The following is a 10,680-nucleotide window of genomic DNA, read 5'->3' as shown; positions in this document are numbered from 1 at the left end:
GGTGAGGTCAGTGGGAAGGGACAAGACACAAAAGGAGGGAAAGACTAGGCCGAGGGTCAGCAACTGACCCTCAACCCAACCACAAGGGCTGCAGCTGGGAACTCTGAGGGCCATTAGGGTGCCCCCAGCCCCAACTTCTCTCCAGGCTCTCTTTAAGCCTTACCCGGGATTGCTGTGGTTTCCTGCTGGCGCCTCTGGTCTCCACAGCCGCAGCCCCCCCTCAATGCACCGCACTAATGGCTTGGCCTGGGGCCCCAGGGACCTTCCCTGCCCCCCAGACTGCTCTGCGGGGCCCCCGGCCCCCTTGCTGCTGTAACCCAATCCTCTGCGGCAGCTCCGGCTCGGCAGAGCAGCTTCCAGCAGAGCGGGCCCTGCTTCCCACGTCAGCTGCGCCCTACCGGGGCTCTCCTGCCGAGCACCCCCCAGGGCCAGTGGCCAGCGCTGAGCCTAGCAGAGCCCCAGCTCCTTTGCTCCCGGAGACCGTCGTGCCCACCCTGCTGCTCCAGTGCTTCTCCACCTCTTGGTCTGAGCCCCTCTCCTCCCTCCCCCTCTCCCCATCCCTCACCCGCAGTGACCCCCACCTGCTGCCCGAACCCCCTCAGCCCCTCAGGTCCTCAGACCCACCCTCTGTCTTTCTTCCAGCCCTGAGCCACAGGCCTCAGCCATGAAGCCCCATCCTAGGCCAGAGGAGGCCCGGAGGCCAGCCTCGGACATCCGTGTGTTCGCCAGCAGCTGCACGCTGCACGGGCTGGGCCACATCTTTGGCCCTGGGGGCTTGACACCTCGCCGAGGGTTGTGGGCTGCAGCCGTGCTCCTGTCACTAGCCACCTTCCTCTACCAGGTGGCCGAGCGGGTGCGCTACTACGGGGAGTTCCACCACGAGACGGCCCTGGACGAGCACGAAAGCCACCGGCTCACCTTCCCTGCCATCACCCTGTGCAACATCAACCCGCTGCGCCGCTCCCGCCTCACACCCAACGACCTGCACTGGGCCGGGCCTGCGCTGCTGGGTGTGGAGCCTGCTGAGCACGCCGCCTTCCTGCGTGCCCTGGGCCGGTCCCCTGCACCGCCCGGCTTCATGCCCAGTCCCACCTTTGACATGGCGCGACTGTACGCCAGGGCCGGGCACAGCCTGGAGGACATGCTGCTGGACTGTCGCTACCGAGGCTGGCCGTGCGGGCCCGAGAACTTCACCGTGGTGAGCTGGTCACTGGCCCCGGGCCACCGGGGACCTGCCATCCCCCCGTCATGCAGGCCCAGGATCCTTTCCTTCCCAGTCAGGCCACGGGCTCCCCCCACGAGACTGTCCTCCTTGGGGTCCCCTCCCTGTCGCTCAGCAGGACTGTAGTGTGCAAGGTCACAGCTTCCAGCACAGGGCACTGACCCAGGCTGGCTCTGGGCCCAAGCTCTGGTCTGTGGAGACCCTGCTCCTGAGAGCCGGGAGGAATCTAGTGGGACTGCTCAGGGCACTAGAGCCCTCTCTCTGCCTGGGCGGTCAGCTTGTTTTCCTTCTATCTCTTCAACAGTCTTCCAGCAGGCAACTGAGACCCACTTCCTTTCTTGCCATTCTCCAAAGAAACACTTGTCCTATAGGCAGAGTGCCCTGGGCTGGGGGGCTGGGGGGTCCAGGAGGGGAAGGAGCTGCTGGAGTGATGGGAGCCCATGAGGGTCCAACTCATGGGCTCATGAGGGTCCGACTGCAGCTCTATGTGCTTGTATGACTGAAGGCATTGAGATATGGCTTCCTGTTCAAAGAGACCAAATAGAGGGTGGGGAGAGGAGAGGTCTCATCATTCTCGTGTCTTCCTGGGGAAGAGGCTGGTGGGGCTCCTGTACCCTGGTGAGGCCTGTCCCCGTCTGTTCACTTGTAGATCTTCACCCGGATGGGTCAGTGCTACACCTTTAACTCTGGCGCAGATGGGGCCGAACTTCTCACTACTCCCAAGGGCGGCATGGGCAATGGGCTGGAGATCATGCTGGATGTGCAGCAGGATGAGTATCTGCCTGTGTGGAGGGACATGGGTATGGGAGTCCGCGGGTCAGGCTGGAGGGATGGCACAGATGAGCTACAAAAGGCATGAGGGGGATCCCTGGGTGGCTCAGTGGTTTAGCGCCTGCCTTTGGCTCAGGGTATGATCCTGGAGTCCCAGGATTGAGTCCTATATTGGGCTCCCTGTGTGGAGCCTGCTTCTCCCTCTGCCTGTGTCTCTGTCTCTCTTTCTCTCTGTGTCTCTCATGAATAAATAAAATCTTAAAAAACAACAACAACAACAACAACAACAAAAAAAACCAACCCAAAGGCATGAGGGAGGGCCCAGGAAAGCACATCCTTTCCTGTGGTTGGTCAGTCTTGGCGAGAGAGGTCAGTGACAGGGGGTGTCCTGGGATGCTGGCCTCAGGGTCCCTTTTCCCCTGCAGAGGAGACCCCGTTCGAGGTGGGGGTCCGAGTGCAGATCCACAGTCAGGAGGAGCCGCCCACCATCGACCAGCTGGGCTTCGGGGCAGCCCCTGGCTACCAGACCTTCGTGTCCTGCCAGCAGCAGCGAGTATCCCTACCCCCACCCTACCAAGGCTCCCAATCCCCTCCTTCGGCCCACAACACCTCAGACTGTCCCAGGGGCCTCCACCCCTCTGCATGCTACCTCAGTGACAGCTCACATTGGACCTGGGTGCCATATTCATGCCAGAAGCCTCCTTAACCCCAACTACAGCTGAGCTTCCTGCCACCGCCTTGGGGCGACTGCAGCTCCGCTTCTGTAGACCCCGATTTTGAGCCCGAACCTTCTGGTCCCCTGGGTGCCCCCAGCCCCAGCCCAGGTCCCCACCCTCCCTATAGTCTAATGGGGTGTCGCTTGGCCTGTGAGACCCGCTATGTGGCTCGGAAATGTGGCTGCCGAATGATGCATATGCCTGGTAAGGGGCAGGTAGGGGCGGAGGAAGGGGTCCGGGTCGCGCAGAGGGGCCTGGGGGCCGTCTCTGAAGCCGTCTCCGACCCCACCCCCACTCCCCACCCCCAGGCGGCGCGCCCGTGTGCAGCCCCCAGCAGTACAAGGACTGCGCCAACCCGGCGCTCGGTAAGGGGCAAACCTGTCCCGCATCCCCGCCCCTGCTGCGCCCCGGACCCCACGGGGACCCCGCCGGGCGGGTGGCCCTGATCCAGGGGACTGTGGCCCGCAGACGCCATGCTGCGCAAGGACGCGTGCACCTGCCCCAACCCGTGCGCCAGCACGCGCTACGCCAAGGAGCTCTCCATGGTGCGGATCCCGAGCCGCGCCGCCGCCCGCTACCTGGCCCGGAAACACAACCGCAGCGAGGCCTACATCTCGTGAGCCGGGCTGGCTGGGGCGGGGCGGGGCGGGCACCTTCCGGCGGGCGGGCCCTCGTGCGCACACCCGCGTGGGACACCGGTCTGCACAAAACCACGGGGCTCCCGGGCCTCTGGGCAAGCCCTGACACCATCTCCTCTGCAAACGGGGGCTCGTCCCAGGGCTCTTCAAAGGAGTCACAGACGGGAGAGTTCGCACACCTGTTTCCTGCCAGCAGCTGGCACCGGGCGGGGATCCAGCGATCTTTCCTGGTCCTCTTTTCCTCCAGAGAGAACGTGCTGGTGCTGGACATCTTCTTTGAGGCCCTCAACTACGAGACCGTGGAGCAGAAGAAGGCCTATGAAGTGTCAGAACTGCTTGGTGTGTGGGCGTGTGCATGTGTGTGTTTGTGTGCCCCCACACAGGGTGCCCAGGCGGGCTGGGGAGGTGTGGGCAGGGCAGGTGGCTGTGTGGGTGCCTGATGGGTAAGGTGTGGGTGGGGCAGGTGTGCTGTTGGGTAACCTGATGGGCTCCACAGGTGACATTGGGGGCCAGATGGGGCTGTTCATCGGGGCCAGCCTGCTCACCATCCTCGAGATCCTGGACTACCTCTGTGAGGTGGGCCTGAGCCCCAGCTGGGGGAGGGGAAAGGAATCAGGCCACAGGGTCTGGAGGAAGGTGTGCACTGGCCACTTCCCCCACTGCTCGCCCCCAGGTGTTCCGAGACAGGGTCCTGGGATACTTCCAGAACCGAAAGCACTCCCAAAGGCATTCTAGCACCAATCTGGTAACAACCCCTTTTTCCTTCTTTGCCGTCTCCAACACGGGTGCTTAGCCTTCCCCCTGAAGCCTAGAACACCATCCCTACCCAGGGGAGGAAAGAATGGTGGGGGAGAAAAGTGTATGACCTTGACTGGTCCTGGGAGGACTCCTCCCATCTCTGACACTTTCCCTCCTCCCACAGCTTCAGGAAGGGCTGGGCAGCCACCGAACCCCAGGTCCCCACCTCAGCCTGGGCCCCAGGTAACAGGAAGGAGGGGCAGGTCCAGTCTGGAGGGGGTAACGCTCAGGTTCAAGAGGGCAGGGCAATGAGTACGAGGCCTCCTGTCCCAGCGCTGTTGTCTGCATCCCACCAGGCCTTCCACTCCTCCCTGTGCTGTTGCCAAGACTCTGTCTGCCTCCCACCGCACCTGCTACCTCGTCACCCGGCTCTAGACCTGGCGTCTGTGCCCTCAGGGCTGTACCCTGACATTCTGGACATGCCCCGCCTGCTTATGTCTCTGCCATCTTCACCCCAAATAAAGTTCTAGCACACCAGCCTCGGCTGTTTCTCTTACAGGCAGACTAGTCAGGCCAAGGTCAGCCCTATTCAGGCACAAGAAGACCTCTGCCAGCCAGCAGCCAGTGTCTGAAGTGTAGGTGGGTCCCAGTCAACCACCACAAATCTCTCTGGGAGAAAACAGTAGTAAGAGGGCATCTGTCATTTGCACTTCACTGTGAAGGAGCTTATCAGAATGACATCTCAGAGAGAATGGAGCCCCAAACCAGGTGTCAAGGTAAAGAGGAGTCAGTGGGAGGGCAGTTATGTTTGGGGTACTGCAAAGCAACAGCTGGAAGAAGGCTCTGACCCAGAGCCTGGCAAGAAGTGGGGGAACAGGCAGGGAAAAGACAGGGGGAACTACCCACTTCCAAGAACACAAGCCACTGTCCTGCCCTGGAAGATCATTACTCTTTTCTCACATTTGAGACCAAGTGCCAGCACACCCACCGGTCTCCATGGGAATGACTCAGTTTCCCCAACCTCCCCAAAAAGCAGAAAGCCCCAGGTTGAGAGGGTGGAGGAAGGCCCTCCCTTCCCCCTCCTGCCAATGGGAATACAGCCAGGCCCCAACTACAGCACACCGTCCCTGCTCTTTCTCTGTACCCCAAACATCGAGAAACTGGGAGCAGGGGAAGGGGTGTTCCTAATCTAACCACATATTTGGATCTCTCCTTTCCCAGCCTACAGGCCTAGGGATGGCAGTGCTAATGAAAGAGGGGTTGAGGATGTACATGTGGGATATGGAAAAGGCCATAAAAGGCCCAGCCCTTTTTTCCCCCATTCTGAGTGGAAGCCCATGCTCACTCTCATGCTGGCTACCTAACCCCTCAGGGCTGGTGCTCCCGGGCAGAGGAGGAAAGCATAAGCACATGTGTGGGGATGGTGCTGCCCCTGAGCCCAGCCATCAGGGGTGAGGGGCAGAGGCTCCAGCACCCAGTCTCAGGCCACTTAGCGAAGTGCAGCGAGGACCGGACGGCTAGGCCAGGTTGGAGCTGGAGGGAAGGCTGTAGAGGGTGGCAAAGCAGAGGAGAGACCCCGACCGAAGCCCACCCCCTCTCAGAACCACTCTACCACCACATCAGCCAGACTGTGGGAAAGGAGCCAATTTATGAAATTAAATAAAGTCCATGGAGGGAGTGAAGAACACAGGCCGGGCACCTCTACCCTGGCTAGGCCCAGCACAGCTGGAGCTCAGCACACCGTGCATCCCCTGCTTTTTCTCCCCTCCCGGGAGGGGGCTTAAATAGGCCAGGCCCCAGCCTGGCCAAGGTCCTGGAGCCTACGGAGGGCAGAAGTCAGAGAAGTAGGGGTGCTGCAGGGCCTCTTCTGCTGAGATGCGCTGGACAGGGTTACACTTCAGGAGGTTCTGAAGGTACGGAAGAAAGGCATGGCAGGTTCAGGCTGCATGACCGGCCTAGGGCCCCCCGCACCCTAGCCCCTCCCCTCCCCCCCACAAGTGTCTGGGTCCCACCCCCTACCCCTGCCCTTGATTACCTGCAGCAGGTCCCGTCCCGTGGCATTGAGCTTGGGTACGACATTCACCAGGGATGTTGTGGCCGGGTACATTGGGTAGGGCTGTGGGGGGGTGGGGTACAGGGAGAGTCAGACCAGAGATACGGGGGCTTGGAGGTGCTAGAGCTGTGGAGTAAAAAGGACCCCTCCCCCATTCCCCATTGCACCTTATAGTCTGGCAGCTTGGTCATGGCAGGCCACTGCTCCTCAGTCGGTGTCCCCAGAAGCGTGTCCATGGGGTCAAGGATCACTCAGGTGGAAAGGGGTGGGTGAGGGGTTCTTCCCCTCCCGGGGGCTTCCTCATACCCACTCCCCCACCTCTCACTTTACCCTCATAGCTCATGACAGAGGCAGGGCCCAGCACATGAACAGGGTTCCCGGAGGGCCAGGCACTTCACAAATGTTCACTACTCGGATCTAAACCCTGTTGTCTTCTTCTGATGAACCAGTCAGCCCTCTCCTACTCCCACAAATCATCCTCCCGCTGCTTTTGGCTCCTTTGTCCTAAAGATGCCCTTCCTAGCGGGAGGAACATGCTCGTGGCTTCTTCCCCCAGGGAGCCCTCCTTGTCTTCAGGTCATATACTCTCCAACTGGTGGCTTCAATCAGCCCTGAAAACACAGGTGTGTCCACCACCCTCTGCCCTCCATCCCCTGGCCCAGAGTCATGCCCTATTCTGGCCCACCCATTGCCATCCCCACTCCCTGCACTTCATGGGCTCCTAACTCCCCTCCCTGTTTTTTTAAAGTAAACTCTACACAGCCCAACGTGGGGCTCAAACTCATGACCCTGGAGATCAAGAGTCACATGCTCTACCGACTGCGCCAGCCAGGTGCCCCTCCTTCCTCCCCTTCAGAGAGCTCAAAGTGAAGGGAAACATCGAAGGATATCGGAAGATCCTCTTCAATTGGTCATCTACGTCGTTGCCGGGGAAAAGAGGCCGCCCTGCGTTGGCCAGCTCTGCGAGATGGAGCAGGGTGTGAGGAGGGGACATGTGAAGAACCCCTCATTCCATGGCACCCTCTGTGCTTTTCGTCCTCCTCCCCAAGGGCCTTACTCCCTTCCCCAGAGGAGACACTTCAGACCCTACTGAGGGTCCACTCGAGTGGGAGAGAAAGTAAGTGCCTCTGTAGACCCCCAGCCAGTCACCTGCGAAGATGCAGCCAGCTGACCACATGTCGATGGATGTGGAGTACAGCTTGGCCCCGAAGAGGACATCTGGTGGGCGGTACCACAGCGTGACCACCTGGAGAAGAACCCACCCCCCGCGACCCCCACTTAGAGGACTGTGAAGGAGGGGAAAATCATGTTTGGGGTCCTGGAGGAGATGAAAGATGCTCGGAGAGGACCCCCTCCCTCGGCCCCATGTCCTACACACAGACCCACCAGCTCACCTCGGCTGAGTAACAGCGAACAGGGATCCCAAAGGCTCGAGCCAAGCCAAAATCAGCCAACTTCAGCTCCCCATTCTGAAGGGAGATAGGAAGAGACATGGAGAGGGCTTTTCAACAGTCTCAGGGCAGGTCCCCTGCCTCGGCCTCCCCACTCCCCCACCTTCTCCCTGGAAGGTACCCTGTTTATTAGCAGGTTCTGGGGCTTCAGGTCTCTATGCAGCACGTTGCGACTGTGACAGAATCCCAGGCCTTTCAGCAGCTGAAAGAGGAATGACTGTGGGGGGAGGGAGGTGTAGGGTAGGGCGTTAGATCTTATGGATGGGACGCTGTACCCAGGGGTGGGCCACACGCCCCTCTTCACCCTCTGCTTTGCCTCAAAACCCCACCTGTCCTTCAGCGACATCATTCATTCACTGTGGAGGACTGGCTTTGTAATGTGCTAGGTATTAACATAGGAACAGTGCATGAAAGCCTTGGTCCGACTCTTTCTGGAACTTACAGCCTGATCTGTCCCCTATCTGGCCTCATGTAAGCACATGCTTCGTAGCCATCAGTATCTATACTGTGTTATGTTATTAATCAGGACTGCTGCCCCTGGAACCCGGGACAAGGCACTTGGCCTTGGGCCTAAAACAGTGCCTGGCACATGGCAAAGCACCCAACAGGTATTTGGTGAACAAACGAGTGGATGAATCTCTTTGAATCTCATTTTCTCATCCCTCAAGTGCAGATTACATCACTGATACCGGAGTGTTACTGTCAGATCAAAGAGATCATGGGAAGATGCTTGCAAGGAGGGAGGCCTGTGGAGGGCAGCAACAGGGTTTTCTCATTCCCTGAAGCTCCAGGGTGTCTCCACTCCGGGCCTGAACCTGGTGCTCAGAGGGTGCGCAGACCGCAGACAGACTCCCGTCCTGCCTCCCTGAGTCTCCGGGACACCAGCCCCTCACCTTCACAATTTCAGGATCCAGGTCACCATTACAGCTGTCAAAATACTTCTTAAGGTCCTAGAAAAAGGTGGGGTTGGGGGAGGGGCCAGAGTTTAACCTCAGTTGGGGCCCCTACACCCTCCCAAGGCCACACTGTCTCCCAAGTCCCCCTTTCACCTGGTCACAGAACTCAAAAACCAAAGTCAGCTTCTTGTCACTATGCAGGACGTCATGAAGCCTAGGGAGGAGGAAGGGCTCAGCCAGGCAGGTCTGCAAATTTCAGCTTCACGTCCCTATTATCAGCCCAACCCTGATCCCAGTATCAGCCCAGCCCTCTCTGAAGCCCCCCTCCTCCAACTGATCACACAGGCCAGGAGGACCCTGCCCATCTACACACCTGACGATGTTCTTGTGCTTCAGCTCTTTGAGTAGGCAGATTTCCCGAAGGGCTGAGCTCGGCACTCCCTACACATGGGAGGGGGCCGGGCGGGCAACAGTCACATCCCACCCAACCTGGGCCCTCAACCCCCACCCTGGCCCTGATGTCCCAGTCCTACCTCATCATCGTCATCCAGCCTCACCCGTTTCAGAGCCACGATCTCATGGGTCTCCCGGTTTTTGGCCTTGAATACTGTCCCGTAGGTGCCTAGAGGAAGAAGGTCAGGGGTGAGGGTAAAGATGGGACACCCTTCCCACCCCCATGAAGTCCCCCTGGGGAATTCAGGCAGCGTGGGAGGGTGCTATTTGTGAAGACTGGAGGAGTAGGGGGAGAGACTCAGGTGAAGGTTCAGCATGGAGGAGCTTTGTAAGTGAGGATGGGGCAGAGAAGGTGCCTGCAGATGGCTCACGGGTGTCTGCAGCAGGGAGAGGCTGCAGCTGCCAGGGTTAGGAGGTCTGTAATAAAGGCGGTGCTTCCGGAGGGTCTGGAAATAGCGAACAGGTCTGGGAGGAAAGTGAGGGGCGGCAGAAATGAGGCCGGAGGTCTGCATTGAGAACTAAGCTGGGGTTGGGGATTGGGGGGCCGGCGTGGGTGGGTGAGGCTCTGCGGGTGGTGCTGAGGCTAGGGCTAGGAGACGCAGGAAGTGCTAATGTCCGCAGGTGGGTCTCCAGGAAGTGCTAAGGTTGGGAAGGGGCGACTGCGGGAAATGCTAACGAAAAGGATGGGTGTCTGCAAGGAGTGTTGAGAGCTCGGGGCCAAGGCTGCAGCCAGTGCTGAAGTCGGAGCCTGTGGGTATTGCTGACGGTAGAGAAGCCAGGGTTCCAAGGAATGCTGAAGGGTCTGTAGAGGAAGATCTTGCAGGAACATCTCGTAGTCCCATTACCTTCCCCAATCTTCTCGAGTTTCTCGTATTTCTGCATCGCGGCAGCCGCGGGGACCCCTACGGGCCCTGGGTTCTAAGACTTCGGCCCCGGCGTTGCAGAGGAGGCGGCACCCCAGCCTCCGGCCCTGCCCCGCCCTCCTGACTGTGCATGGGCTTCTGGGGCGTGTAGTACTAAGGGTAGCCAGGTTTGCCGGCGATGTGCGCGGCATTAGACCACGAGAAGACTACAACTCCCAGCAGGCTGCTCAAGGGCTCTCTGCAGCACTCGCTTCCCGGGACTCCGGATCGACCGCGGAGGAAAACCTTGGACTTCAAGTCCCAGGAAGCATCGCGTGTCCGCTTTCCGGGCCTCACCGCCGAAGCGCCAAGGCTCCCAGTGTGCCTCGCTCTTGTTATTCCTTTCTGTGATCACTACCTTTTTTTGAAAAGGGCCTCTCTGGGACTACGCATTCCAGAACGCAGAGGGTGGGGGTGGGGCGCTCTCTGGGTTTGGGGTTTGGCGGCCTGCGTCCTGGGCCGGAAGGGGAGCGCTCTGGCCCGGCTGATGGTGTTGAGGTTCTAGCGACCTCCTGACAACGGCAATACGGACTCCCACCTCTCCCCAGGCCATCTGGAGACCTCAGGATTGATTGGGCAATGGCTCCGAGCCATGCCTTGACGATGACTTCACAGGGACCAGCTGAACCAAGGGGCTGGGAAGAGAGGCAGGTGTGCCCCGGGATTTAACCTACGCCAGAGACCCCTTCCTGCCCTCTGTTTGTCGTCTCGGAGCCCACCTGCCTCCAGCCGCTCGCTACACTGTGACTTCCCGAGGCAAGCTGGCTGGAGCCCTGGGAGACCCTTGGTACCGGCCTGGAGAGCCCGGGCCCACCGGAGGCAGCCAGGGTGTGGCCGAGA

At 60.0% G+C, this 10,680-nt stretch overlaps 2 protein-coding genes across 5 annotated transcripts; one reads left to right on the top strand and one right to left on the bottom strand.

Annotated features, from left to right (window-relative positions):
• Positions 1-234: 234 nt before the first annotated feature.
• On the top strand, positions 235-5,995 carry ASIC3 (acid sensing ion channel subunit 3). Of its 4 annotated transcripts, none has more exons than XM_072776997.1 (12): positions 235-523; positions 643-1,198; positions 1,872-2,022; positions 2,419-2,546; positions 2,712-2,913; positions 3,018-3,074; positions 3,178-3,325; positions 3,595-3,686; positions 3,844-3,923; positions 4,021-4,092; positions 4,270-4,328; positions 4,645-5,991. In XM_072776997.1, the coding sequence occupies exons 1-12, from the start codon at positions 237-239 to the stop codon at positions 4,715-4,717; spliced, it is 1,905 nt and encodes a 634-aa protein (XP_072633098.1). In that variant the 5' UTR covers positions 235-236; the 3' UTR covers positions 4,718-5,991. The 4 variants fall into 4 exon arrangements, with proteins under 4 accessions (XP_072633098.1, XP_072633097.1, XP_072633100.1 ...); XM_072776996.1 differs by lacking the exon at positions 4,645-5,991 and adding an exon at positions 4,442-4,622; XM_072776999.1 differs by lacking the exon at positions 4,021-4,092 and having other exon boundaries at positions 4,645-5,995.
• CDK5 (cyclin dependent kinase 5) lies at positions 5,715-9,942 on the bottom strand. Its single transcript, XM_072777000.1, has 12 exons — positions 9,784-9,942; positions 9,019-9,107; positions 8,859-8,926; positions 8,639-8,699; positions 8,483-8,539; positions 7,711-7,806; positions 7,533-7,607; positions 7,288-7,384; positions 7,029-7,098; positions 6,306-6,366; positions 6,121-6,201; positions 5,715-5,992 (listed from the first exon to the last, which is right to left on the bottom strand). The coding sequence occupies exons 1-12, from the start codon at positions 9,818-9,820 to the stop codon at positions 5,906-5,908; spliced, it is 879 nt and encodes a 292-aa protein (XP_072633101.1). The 5' UTR covers positions 9,821-9,942; the 3' UTR covers positions 5,715-5,905.
• Positions 9,943-10,680: the final 738 nt, after the last annotated feature.

Source organism: Canis lupus, chromosome 15 (genome assembly GCF_048164855.1).
Source record: "Canis lupus baileyi chromosome 15, mCanLup2.hap1, whole genome shotgun sequence".
NCBI lineage: Eukaryota > Metazoa > Chordata > Mammalia > Carnivora > Canidae > Canis > Canis lupus.
Note: the sequence above shows the minus strand (reverse complement) of the source record. Positions and strands in the feature narration are given on the sequence as shown.